At 50.4% G+C, this 12,867-nt stretch overlaps 1 protein-coding gene and 1 long non-coding RNA gene across 2 annotated transcripts; both read left to right on the top strand.

Annotated features, from left to right (window-relative positions):
• The first annotated feature begins 4,264 nt into the window (after positions 1-4,264).
• Positions 4,265-6,500, top strand: LOC136304059 (uncharacterized). The gene is made up of 3 exons (XR_010724362.1): positions 4,265-4,367; positions 4,804-4,879; positions 5,065-6,500. It is a non-coding gene; the product is annotated as an uncharacterized lncRNA (long non-coding RNA).
• A 3,660-nt stretch (positions 6,501-10,160) lies between these two features.
• LOC136303989 (uncharacterized) lies at positions 10,161-12,629 on the top strand. The gene is made up of 2 exons (XM_066207648.1): positions 10,161-11,176; positions 12,215-12,629. The coding sequence occupies exons 1-2, from the start codon at positions 10,161-10,163 to the stop codon at positions 12,627-12,629; spliced, it is 1,431 nt and encodes a 476-aa protein (XP_066063745.1).
• The last annotated feature ends 238 nt before the right edge of the window (positions 12,630-12,867 follow it).

Genomic DNA, 12,867 nt, shown 5'->3' with positions numbered 1-12,867 from the left:
CAATCCTATCTCACACTCAAGGGTTCCCACTCAAAATGCTACCATTCACTCCTGACACACCATTAAAAAGATCCAAGAGCAAAAGAGACAGCTGATTACAGAATCTTGCAAAATCACATCCCAGAACATTTTGGTATAAAATCACAAACATTAACAAAAGCTGAGCAAGTCAACAATGTTGGAAAACAAGCTTCGAACACTGGGATTAGAAGAGCTCAGGCAATGCATTTGATTGGAATGAGCCCTCTCTTTCTGACATATGAGCAATGCCATCGGATTTCGCAAAGCAGGGAAATAGGGAGCCCTGGCAGCAGCAGAATAACACACAGCAATGCCATAGAACAGGGCAGGGCAAGCAGCGGCCAAAATGAAAACTTCTACTTGCAATTAAAAAATTGGTTTTGAGTTCTACTACTAATATAGTTATTAGACACTATCAACATAGAGTCAAAAAACCTAAAAATAGTGGGAATAATAATAACTAATATTATTAGGCAAGAAAAGAGATAATAGCAGTAATAAGAATTAATGATGGTAGTAAAATCCCTACCATATTTATACTAGAGGTTTGCATGGCCAGGTTTTGCTAAGGGAAGCTCTACGAGAGGCTGCTTCTGTGAGAGGCTGCTGGAAGCAGCTGCTCCTCCATGTCCCACAGAGGCAACACCAGCCAGCTCCAGGACAGACCAGCCACGGGTCAAGGCTGGGCCAGTTAGAAATGGTGGCAACAACTCTGGGATAACAGATTGAAGAAAAAGAAAATCGCTTATCGGGGAGTTGTAACTGTGACCAGGGAAGAGCAGGGGGAGAACATGTGAGAGGAAAAACTCTGCACACACCAAGGGCAGGGCAGGAGGAGGGGCAGGAGCTGCTCCAGCTGCTGGGGCTGATTGCCCTGACATTCCGTGGTGCAGTCTGTGCAGAGGCAGCTGGGCCCCTGCAGCCCATGGAGGGCACAGGGTGCAGAGATGCACCTGCAGCATCTGCAGGAGCCCGTGCTGGAGCAGGGGGATGCCTGAGTGCAGACTGTGACCCCATGAGAAACCTGTACTGGAGCAGGGACCTGCAAACCCATGGAGAGAGGAGCTCATGCTGGAGCAGGGTGCTGGTAGGACTTGTGAGCCCATGGAAGAGTGACCCACGTTGCAGCAGTTTGTGAAAAACTGCTTTCTGTGAGATGAACTCACGTTGGAGAAGTTCATGGAGGGAAATGGGAGGGATCCCTGGCACAGAAGGGAACAACTCCTCTCCCTGAGAAGCAGGGGAAAACATGGGATGAACTGATCAGAACCTCCTTTCCCTGTCTCCCTGCACCCACTGGGAGAGGAGGTAGAGCTGGGAAGGAGGGAGGGATGGGAAGAAGGTGCCTTTAAAGCTCTAATTTACATCTCACTATCCTGCTCTGATTTTGACAGCAATAAATTCAATTAATGGCTCTAATTTCAAACCTGGTTAACCCATGATGGCATGTGCTGAGTGATCTGTCCTGGTCCTTATCCCAAGCTATGAAGCCCTCATCCTGTTTTCTCTCTCTTGTCCATCTCTGGAGGGGAGTGAGAAAGCAGCTTTGGTGGGTGCCTGACATCCAGCCGGGCTACAATTATCTTTTTCTTTCTTTCTTTCTTTCTTTCTTTCTTTCTGTCTTTCTTTCTTGTCTGTCTGTCTGTCTTTCTGTCTTTCTGTCTTTCGTCTTTCTGTCTTTCGTCTTTCTCTTTTCTCTTTTCTTTTCTTTTCTTTTCTTTTCTTTTCTTTTCTTTTCTTTTCTTTTCTTTTCTCTTTTCTTTTCTTTTCTTTTCTTTTCTTTTCTTTTCTTTTCTTTTCTTTTCTTTTCTTTTCTTTTCTTTTCTTTTCCTTTCTTTTCCTTTCTTTTCCTTTCTTTTCTTTTTTCTTTTCTCTTTTCTTTTCTTTTCTTTTCTTTTCTTTTCTTTTCTTTTCTTTTCTTTTCTTTTCTTTTCTTTTCTTTTCTTTTCTTTTCTTTTCTTTTCTTTTCTTTTCTTTTCTTTTCTTTTCTTTTCCTTTCTTTTCCTTTCTTTTCTTTTTTCTTTTCTCTTTTCTTTTCTTTTCTTTTCTTTTCTTTTCTTTTCTTTTCTTTTCTTTTCTTTTCTTTTCTTTTTTCTTTTCTTTTCTTTTCTTTTCTTTTCTTTTCTTTTCTTTTCTTTTCTTTTCTTTTCTTTTCTTTTCTTTTCTTTTCTTTTCTTTTCCTTTCTTTTCCTTTCTTTTCTTTTTTCTTTTCTCTTTTCTTTTCTTTTCTTTTCTTTTCTTTTCTTTTCTTTTCTTTTCTTTTCTTTTCTTTTCTTTTCTTTTCTTTTCTTTTCTTTTCTTTTCTTTTCTTTTCTTTTCTTTTCTTTTCTTTTCTTTTCCTTTCCTTTCTTTTCTTTTCTCTTTTCTTTTCCTTTTCTTTTCTTTTCTTTTCTTTTCTTTTCTTTTCTTTTCTTTTCTTTTCTTTTCTTTTCTTTTCTTTTCTTTTCTTTTCTTTTCTTTTCTTTTCTTTTCTTTTCTTTTCTTTTCTTTTCTTTTCCTTTCTTTTCCTTTCTTTTCCTTTCTTTTCTTTTTTCTTTTCTCTTTTCTTTTCTTTTCTTTTCTTTTCTTTTCTTTTCTTTTCTTTTCTTTTCTTTTCTTTTCTCTTTTCTTTTCTTTTCTTTTCTTTTCTTTTCTTTTCTTTTCTTTTCTTTTCTTTTCTTTTCTTTTCTTTTCTTTTCTTTTCTTTTCTTTTCCTTTCTTTTCTCTTTTCTTTTCTCTTTTCTTTTCTTTTCTTTTCTTTTCTTTTCTTTTCTTTTCTTTTCTTTTCTTTTCTTTTCTTTTCTTTTCTTTTCTTTTCTTTTCTTTTCTTTTCTTTTCTTTTCTTTTCTTTTCTTTTCTTTTCTTTTCTTTTCTTTTCTTTTCTTTTCTTTTCTTTTCTTCTCTTTTCTCTTTTCTTTTCTTTTCTTTTCTTTTTTCTCTTTTTTTTTATGTCAAAGGCCCTACGAGTGTATCAAGTGTGGGAAGAGCTTCTCACAGAGCTCTAACTTGACCAGACACCAACATAGGCACAACTAAAGGAAGCCCTGCAAGTGCCCCAAGCGCAGGAAGAGCTTCGTGAGCTGCTCCAGCTCCATCCCCCATGGGAGGATCCGCGCTGGATGATCCTGTGACCCCCAGTGGGCAGAGCCCCAGTGATCCATGGTGCGAGTGATCTGTGTTGGGAAGACACCTGGCTGGGGGCTCCACATCCTCCTGGCTCCCCGTGGCCTGGATTTTCTTTTCATTTCTCTGTGTCCTTTCAAAACATCCAAAATCGGGGTAAAAATAAGGACATTGAACTAAATCGTAGATTGGGACATGGATGGATCTTCCAGGGGATGTGGGGGATGCTGGGTGCAAGGGAGTTGAGGGTTCCTGGCAGGGACAAGGAGGTTGCTGAGGGCTTTGGTCACTCCAGGCCGAGTGGCTCCAGCTGCACTGGGAGACCCTGGCAGAGGTTGTGGGGCAGCTGATCAAGGACCTCCTGCCCTGGAACTGTCCCCATGTCCCTCCACCCCGTTTCCCGGTGTCCCCTGTCCAGGATCCCCCTCTCCCCACAGTCACTCCCCTTGTCTCCTGGCCATTCCCTTGTCATCCCACTCCCGGTTTCGTCCCACTCACATCCCAGTGCAGATCGCATTCCCTGTCTCATTCCCTGTCCCTGTCATGTATTCTCTGTTTGCTGTTCCCATATTCCCAATCCCATATTCCCTGCCCAGTTCCTGTTCTTGTATTCCCAGTCTTTCGGTCCCACATTTTCCTTTCTATATTCCCGGTCCCGTTCCCATATTCCCAGTCCCATTCCTGTATTCCAATTTCTGATCCCGGCTCCATCTTCTTAATCCCCATCCCATATGCTCTCTCCGATTCCTGTTCCATGTTCCCTGTCTAGTTCCCATATTCGCATTCCAGGTCACATTCCACGTCCCTCCCCCAAATTACCATTCCTGCTCCCTGTCCCCATTCCCGCTCCCTGTACTCATTGTCTGTCTGATTCCACGTCCCCGTTCCCGGTCCCTGTCCCCAGTCCCTGTCCCCATTCCCGCTCCCATCCCCGGTCCCTCTCCTCTCTCACTGGATGCCGCCGGCATTGCTCCGCTCCCCCGCAGCCCTCACCGCGAGCTGCTCCCGCCCGCCAATCACAGATCGCGATCGCTCCTGTATTTGCATAGCCACGCCCTCGGGTTCAGCCCCGCCCAGCGCCGGCTGCAGCCGAGTCCGGGCGCTGTTTCCTCCCAGTTCCCTCCCAGCGCTCCCAGTGAGAGCGATGCTGGGAGGGAAAGCGCTCCCCAATTCCTTCCCACTGCTCCCAGGATCGCTCCCAGTGCCGCGCGGGTCGGGGCCGCTTTGGAACCCCCCAGGGCAGGGTGAGCGGGGAGGGAGAGGTCGCCCCAAATTCATCGGGGGCTCTCCGGGAGGGATTTTTTTGCGGGGCAGGTTTTTGCGGGGCAGGGCATGTTTGGATCTTGCAGGACCCCAAATCCGCACCCGGAAATGGCCCTGGAGGGATCTTGGCGGGTCCCACGTGGCGATCGCCCGATATCGGCGGGCGGAGGGGCGATATCGGGTTTGGGGATCCCCGGGAGAAGCGGGGAGGAACTCAGAAGCCCCGGAGCGGGAAGAGCGCAGAGGGGCGATCCCGGGCACGGGGGGCCCCTGGCGGGCTGGAGCGGTGGGGGACCTGGAGATGAGCGGGGTCCGGGCCCCCCGAGGCTGAAAAGGGCGCTGACTTCTGCAGCTGCACTTCGGCAGCGGGATCATCAAACCCAATGCGCTCAGCCCTTCTTTTCCCTCGCAAACCAGAATTTCCCAAACCTTGGCCCGATGGAAGAGGAGGAGGCCGCGAGGAAGAGGAAGATGGCCCAGGAGCTCCAGGCAGGTGAGGAGGAAGTCACTGTCCCTTTCCCCCTCTCTCCTGCTCCATCTCCCAGCCCAGCATGCCCCCGACTGCAGGACAACCCCGCTGCCGGCACCGTCCTGCTGGAGACACACTGGAAGGGATCTCCTTCCCCTTTCCTGTAGCACAAGGCAAATCCCATCCTCTCCTTGTCTTTTGTCCCCTAGACAAGGACCTGAGCAGAGAGACCAGGGAGAACAAATCCCTACAGCAAAACCTTGTGGAAGAACCCGTTTTGAGCGGCTCCATTCCATGGTGCAGGAATCTAACCGGGAAGAAAAGCCCCAGAGATCCCGCACAAGGAGTGGCTGCAAACGCAGATCACCGGGATCTGAGGAGGAAAGATCCATCCTGGGCCGGGGAGACGGCCGGAGCTCAGAGCCTGGGGTCCCTGAGCAGCTTCAGGATGGGGAGAAGCTCCACAAGTTCTCAAAATGTGAGAAGAGCTTCAGCAAGAGGTCCTCCCTGATCCAGCACTGGGGGAATCCACCTTGGTGATTGGCCCTACGAGTGTGGCGAATGTAGGAAGAGTTTCAGCCAGAGCTCCAACCTGATTATCCACCAGAGAAGCCACATGGCAGAATGGCCCTATGAGTGTGATAAACGCAGGAAGAGGTTTCTGAGGAGCTCCTGTCTCCTCAGGCAACAGCAGATTCACACAGAGGGGAGGCCTCTCTGCTGCCCTGACTGCAGGAAGGGCTTCAGGGACAACTCCACCCTCATCACCCACAAGCGCATCCACATTGGGGAGAGGCCCTACAAGTGTGACCAATGCAGGAAAAGGTTTCTGACCAGCTCCCATCTCCTCCTGCACCAGCGCATTCACACGGATGAGAGGCCCTTCTGCTGCCCCGACTGTGGGAAGGGCTTCAAGCGCAACTCCACCCTCATCCACCACCAGCACATCCACACCAGGGAGAGGCCTTGCGAGTTTCCTGAATGTGGGAAGGACTTCTCACAGAGCTCTAACTTGACCAAACACCAACAGAGCCACCTCTAAGGGAAGCCCTGCAAGTGCCCTGAGTGTGGGAAGAGCTTCGTGCGCTGCTCCAGCTCCACCCCCCATGGGAGGATCCATGCTGGCTGATCCCCAGTGACCCCTGGTGGGCAGAGCCCCGGTGATCCGTGGTGTCAGTGTTGTGTGTTGGGAGGACACCTGCCTGGGGGCTGCAAATCCTCCTGGCTCCCTATGGGCACCTGGACACATCCATAGACCAACATCTGAAATCCATTGTGGAGAGCGGATTTGTCAACTTCTGACCCTAGAAAAATTTCACTTTTTGCATCTTCTGTTGACATCAAGTAATGCTGCAGGGCTTGGAGGTCTTCTCCAACATAAATCCATCATTTCAATTCTCTGTAGCCCACAGGCATATTCCACAGCAAATGGGGACACACTGGGTCAAAACCCATGATTTTGGAGACAGCAGGGTTGAAACCCCTCCAAAATAGTTTCATCCCATCCACCCAAGCACGTGGATGCTCTCACGGCAGGGACACATAAATCCTTTTGTTTTGGCCTTGAAATGAAAAAGGTTTCTGTTCATCCCTTTGAAAGCCCTGAAACTGTGGTAAAAATAAAAATGTTGAACTAAAGCTTGGATGGGGATGTGGGGGACAATGACATGGATGGGGCCATGGGGGGACATAGACTTGTGGGGCATGGGGGACATAGATTGTGACATGAACTAGGACAGCATCAATGACACCACCTTTGCCACCACAGTGCCACCAGCACCTTCATCTCGGCCATGGCAAAGCACTGCCTGATGCAGTTCCTGCCACCATGTCCCCAGTGTCACCACCGCGGTCACCAGCTGAATGTCACCCCCCACCAGGAGGAGACGGGGAACTTGTTCATCTGGGGACAAGTGGCTTGGAAGCACGTGACAGCCACCAGGGTGTCTCAGGGCCACTGCACTTCGGGGACCTCAACCACCCCTGGGGACAGGGCAAGTGTCCATGTCACCCAGGGGGTCATGTGGCCCCATGCTGGGTGTGAATGGAGGTGTCCTGGTGGAAGCATGTCCTGGTGGAAGCATCCCAACAGGTATAGTGACATTGTCCCCTGATGTGTCTCCTTGTGGCATCGTGTCCCCTCCCTCCATATGTCTCCATGCCATGCTATGGCTCCCTGTCACCCCTCTGTGTCCCTCTCCCCCCTGTGAGTCCCTGTCCCCTTCCCCTATGTTCCTGTCCCATGCCCCTGATGCAGCCAAAGTCCCCGAGGTTCCAGGGCCATGTCCCTCAAGGTGTCCCTGTGTCCCCCAGGATGTTCCTGTGGCTACTTCTGATGCTGAGCATCTTAACCTGTCCCGTCACATGTAGGGACATCCCATGACACCCTGTGACATTCAATGACATCCCATAAGACCCTTTGTCCTCTGATTTTGGGTCCCTCCCCCCCCGCCATTTTGGGTCCCTTCTCCCTGTTTTCTGTCTTTTCCTCCCTATTTTGTGTCCTTTCCCCATCTTTTGCATCGGTTTCCCCTCTATTGTGGATCAGGTCTCTCCTTTCCCATCCTTTACCCCAATTCTGAGTGCCCACCCCTTGACTTTGGCACATTTTTGAGTGCATCTTCTCCTTCCAACTCTCACTCCCCACTCCCTGTCCCGCCAGGCCTGTCTCCTACTCTCCCGCCATGCCACAAGGACTTGGTGCTCACCATCCTGGATGCCCTCAAGTCCCCAGGCCGGGAATGTGGATCTCGTCTTCCAGGAGATCCAGAGCTGGCCCAGCTTCCAGGGGACACTGGTGGCCCCAAGCTCAGGGTGGGTGGCCTGGTGGGGTTGGTGGGAGGGGGTTTGGGGTCATCTTGGGACTGACCATGGGTCTTGTCCACTCTGCAGTTAGGAGTGGCCTTGGCCAGGGAGCCTGGGATGGATGGGGACAGGAGAAGTTGGACGCTGGTCCAGATGGACACCAGAGTAACAGATTCCAGCTGGACTCTGGTCTGGATAGCCCCAGGCCCTGCAGCCCCCCAGCCTGGCCAGCTCCCAACCCAGATGGCCACCAGCCTGACCACACCCTGGCTGCACACTGGTCCACCAGCCCATCCCAGTAGCCCCAACCCCAAAACCCCCCAAAATAAACCCAGTTTCAGAACATCGGCTCTGGGTGGTCCCTGCAGAGCGAGGGGGAAACTGAGGCACGGGGTGGGGTTTCTGCCATGAGGGCAGGGGACTTCATGATCCACCCTGCAGACCCCCAAACGAGCACCCACTCCCCAAACTGTCACCACAGCATTGTGAGTCCCCCAGTTGTCACATCGGGGGGACTCCAGGAGCCACCAGTACCCTGCAGTCCCTTCAAGAACTGACCCATGGTGTCTCCCCCAGTGTCACCAGTGCGTTGGAGGAGAAGGAAGAGGTGAGCGTGTGACTCAGACTCCTGCTGGGTGACATGGGGTAGCTGCGGCAGGAATCGGGGCCGAATCTGAGTGCATTATGGAAGGTACCATGGGGAACAGGAGGTGGGGACAGGGAGACAGTCCCCAAAGTCTTGTCCCAATTCACTGGCCCACCAGCCCATCTCTGTAGTCCTAACCCCAAAACCACCCAAAATAAACCAAATTCCAGAACATTGGTTGCCAGTGGTCCCTGCAGAGTGATGGGGAAACTGAGGCACAGGCTGGGGGTGATTTGTAGCGATGGGAGGGGACTTCAGGAGCCATCCTGGAGACCCTAACCTCTTCACAAATGAGCACCCATCCCCTAGACTGGCACCTGTAGCATACCGGGTCCCCCAGCTGCCATTTCGAAGGGACTCCAAGAGCCACTGTGAGCCTGCAATCCCTTTGAGGAGTGACCTGTGATGTCCCCTCGGTGTTGCCAGTGCGTCCCCAGTGGGACAAGTGGCATCACCTCCTGGAGAAGGAGGAGGAGAAGGAGGAGGAGAAGGAGGAAGAGAGGAGGAGGAAGAGGAGGGGAGGGTGTGACTGAAACTCCTGCCTGCTCACATCAGGAAGCCATGACAGGAACTGGGGCTGAGTGCTGGTGCAGCAGCAGAGGTACCATGGGGGACCTGGGGGCAGGACGTGGGAACAGTCCCCAAAGTCCTCAAGGTCTCCTTGGGGGATGCAGGGCCTGGGACAGTGTGGGGGATGAGGGGTGGCGTAGCATCCTTGGGGGCATGCGGGGTGTGGAAGCGGCAGGGGTGTAAGAGACAGTCCAAAGATCTCTCATCTGCCTCACGACCGCCATCAAGGAGAGACTGAAACCCCAAGGACAGAGACTGAACTCCCTAAAGGACTCTAAAACCCCAACACAGGAGTTCTGGCCTGGCTGAGGTGAGGCGTTTGCCAAATGTTGCCTGCAGGTGTGTTCACTGGAAAAAAACTGGCATGCATTCCTATTGGAACCTGAGCAGGAACAGTAGGCAAGTCACGGTGAATTGATTGTACTTGCTGCTGGACAGGTCTGTGTCTGTACCTGTTCTCCTTCTGTACCTGTTCTCCTTCTCTCAAAACAAACATATCGATGTCTCCACCTTTTGGCCAACTGCCTATTGCTTTGGAAAAGACTATAAAAGACCCCTGAGTGAACCAAAGACTTCGAGATCTCCCCACAGAAGATGATGGATCTATTGGCTGGACCACAAGGATTTTGTCTCTCCATTGGTAGCTATTACTCACCCCCTCTTTCTCTCTCTCTATCCTTTATTTCCTTTCTAATCCTTCTATGGCATTTGCTGTTGGCACTCAATAAAGGTACATTTGTTTTGATTAATACTGAAATCCCCTCTGTGTTGTTTTTGTACTCTGAGATCAGTTAACGAACCATCACAACCCCCACTTGTATTAGTGGATTGTGACATTAAATTGGTGTCACAGACAGGATTCTGAGAGACAGAGAGGTATGCAGAGTTGAGTGTAATCTGTAACAGGGGAAAAATGTTTCACTCTAGCCGCACCTAGCCCGACACCCTAAAAAGGGTGAGCGGTGTCTAGAAAGCAAGGGGGGTGACTCGAATTTCCCAGAAACTGCATACGCCTAGGTGAAAAGCATCCTCATACTCAGTTGAGGGCTCTGTCTTCAGAATTTCACAAAAGATCTCATAGTGCAAAAGGGGAAACTGTTTTGCGTGTGTATGAACCTGGAGTGCTTGGTGTAACGAAGACACAACCATAAGTAGCTTAAGGAGTACCTCCCAGGCAGATTTGGTCTCTTCACCCACCCAGGGAAGCAAAGGGGGACAGCAAGAGCTGTGTGTCTGTGCAACTAAGTCTTACCTCCCTGTTGTGGTTTTTGATCCCTTCACAAAATGAGTGAAAACTCTAGTGCAAAAGACAAAGCTGCATTTTATGCTCCATTAGCAAAACACAATGCTAGACCCTCTCCTGAAATTGAAAAGTGGGCTCAGGATAAATGGTTTAATTTGGAGAGTGTGATTGATAGAATATGTTTTTTACAACATGAAACAAAACTTAGATTTGGCCGAAATAAAGCCATAAGTTGTTCTGTTTTAGGAGCTTGCCTTACAGCTGCTATAGAAAACCACTTTAAGCAGCGTAATGAAGAGGAAACAATTATAGATTCTCTTCAAAACTTAGTGGGAATTTTGCAGAAACAATTAGATGAAGAAAGAAATGAAAATCATTTGCTACAGGCTGCCCTGAGAGATGAATATTCTAAGAATTCAAAGAATACTGACTCCCTAAAGGAGGCAGAGGAAAAAGAAACTCCTCACATTAATGAAATATACCCCCAGAAGGAATTGAAATTAGTAAATAATTGTGGGGAAAACTGCTGCCCTCATTTGAGACCCTTTGTTAAAACAGAATATAATTATATTAGTGATGAAGACTTTGATCTGCATATCACAACTAAACAAATACCATACAGTGCTTGCGAGTTGGCCAAGTTAAAGAAAGAATATGGCCAACTCCCACAAAAATTGGAGACAGAGTATGTTTTCCAAGTGTCCCTCACTGGTGGAGATCGAATTAAATTAACTGAACAGGAGGCCGGTGGATACTGGGGACATGGAGTTTTCTTAACAACAGGAGACAAATGTGACACATGGTCCCTGACACACTGTGCAGCTTTCTGGGCCAGGGGAATTAATCCTTTGGAAAGGGGAAACCCTTTAGCTACAGTTAGTACCCCCGACCAACTTTTGGAAAGCGTGCACAAAGCTGCCTGCTTATGGGAATGGACTGCTTCTCAGGAAGAAGCAATGCAATTACGGATTTTTGAAGCAACTGCTCACCAAGCCTTTGGCCCTATTCATCCTACAGATCCCTTCCAGGTGGAATGGGGATTTGCCTCCTCAGGGTTGTCAGTACACATATGGCAGCGGAGTCCTGAGGATCCGACGTGGCCTGTTGGTTTTTATTCCCGTGGTTTCAGAGATGCTGAAAAGAGGTATACTACCTGGGAAAAAGACTTGTTTGTGGTTAGCTTTACTCTCATAGAAGTGGAGGCGATTGCAGCACAACAACCAATTGTCTGGAGACGCCCTTTCAAAGTTATTAAGACAGTCACTACTGGGACCCCCCCACCTGAAGGGGTGACCCAGAGGGCCTCAGTAAGAAAGTGGTGTGCTCAGATTGAACATTATTATAACATCTTCTCAATAACTGAAGGACAAACAGAAGGGAAGGGAAGGGAAGGGAAGGGAAGGGAAGGGAAGGGAAGGGAAGGGAAGGGAAGGGAAGGGAAGGGAAGGGAAGGGAAGGGAAGGGAAGGGAAGGGAAGGGAAGGGAAGGGAAGGGAAGGGAAGGGAAGGGAAGGGAAGGGAAGGGAAGGGAAGGGAAGGGAAGGGAAGGGAAGGGAAGGGAAGGGAAGGGAAGGGAAGGGAAGGGAAGGGAAGGGAAGGGAAGGGAAGGGAAGGGAAGGGAAGGGAAGGGAAGGGAAGGGAAGGGAAGGGAAGGGAAGGGAAGGGAAGGGAAGGGAAGGGAAGGGAAGGGAAGGGAAGGGAAGGGAAGGGAAGGGAAGGGAAGGGAAGGGAAGGGAAGGGAAGGGAAGGGAAGGGAAGGGAAGGGAAGGGAAGGGAAGGATCCAGGTCTAGTCATTACCAGCACCTGGTGCCTGATATCTGATGTTTGCTTGTTTTCTGACATTGTTGACTTTCTCAGCTTCCATTCATATTTGTGATTTTACACCAAAATGTTCTGGGATGTGATTTTGCAAGATTCTGTAATCAGCTGTCTCTTTTGCTCTTGGATCTTTTTAATGGTGTGTCAGGAGTGAATGGTAGCATTTTGAGTGGGAACCCTTGAGTGTGAGATAGGATTGTGTCAGCAGCAGCTGGTTTTGCACATCTAAGCAGAGCTAGCAAAGATTCCATGAACTGAATCTTCTGTCTCGTTGCAGAAGCCGCAGTGCCGGCTCGGGGGAGCTGCGGTGGGAGCTGTGGGTTGTGCCGGGGATGGGGAATGTCCGGAGCCCCCGGCCAGGGGCCGGCGATGGCCACTGCCCCTTTGCTGAGCAGGGGCTCGGGGCCCTGCGGCGCCGGGCGGTCGGTGCCCGGTCAGCCCGGGACTGTGCGGGAGCCGGGAAGAGCGAGAGAGGCCGGGCCGAGCATCAGCACCGGGGCGGGCACGGCCTGGGAGGGGGCACAGCCCGGGGGGCCCGCAGAGCGTCCCTGCTGCAAAGCCCCCCCTGCGACAGCGGGGCCGCTGCCGGGATCTTCGGGGCCGGGAGGGGCCGCAGGCGGGCGTTGCAAGTGCCTCCTCTGGGGCAGGATTTTGTCCCGATGCGGGGGCACCTGCCCACCGTCAGCCAATAAAAGGATGCCTGGTAGGTGAAGGGGAGTGGAAATGGGTCCCTGCTCAGGAAGGTAACAATAAGAATTCCCCCCAACCCCCATCCCCCAGCCAGGTGCCACTTCAGAATAGGTGAGGCCCTGGATCTAGAGTCAGACAGATGATTTAGAAGAAAATCATCTGCCCAGTGAGCCTCCCAAACAGGATTCATCTCTAAGACAGATGAATCTCTCCTCTCACATCAAAAAGAAAAGAAGGGTA

Source organism: Chamaea fasciata, unplaced genomic scaffold, assembly GCF_029207755.1.
Source record: "Chamaea fasciata isolate MVZ Bird 193981 ecotype frontalis unplaced genomic scaffold, bChaFas1.0.hap1 SCAF_46, whole genome shotgun sequence".
NCBI lineage: Eukaryota > Metazoa > Chordata > Aves > Passeriformes > Sylviidae > Chamaea > Chamaea fasciata.
The sequence above is the reverse complement of the archived record's forward strand: the minus strand, read 5'-3'. Positions and strand labels throughout refer to the sequence as shown.

Bases quoted from the DNA above. Each gene is read 5' to 3' on its own strand.
- LOC136303989 (XM_066207648.1), top strand. From the start codon at position 10,161: ATGAGTGAAAACTCTAGTGCAAAAGACAAAGCTGCATTTTATGCTCCA. The intron at 11,177-12,214 runs GTCAGTACACAT...GTCTCGTTGCAG, and splicing joins GGATTTGCCTCCTCAGGGTT to AAGCCGCAGTGCCGGCTCGG.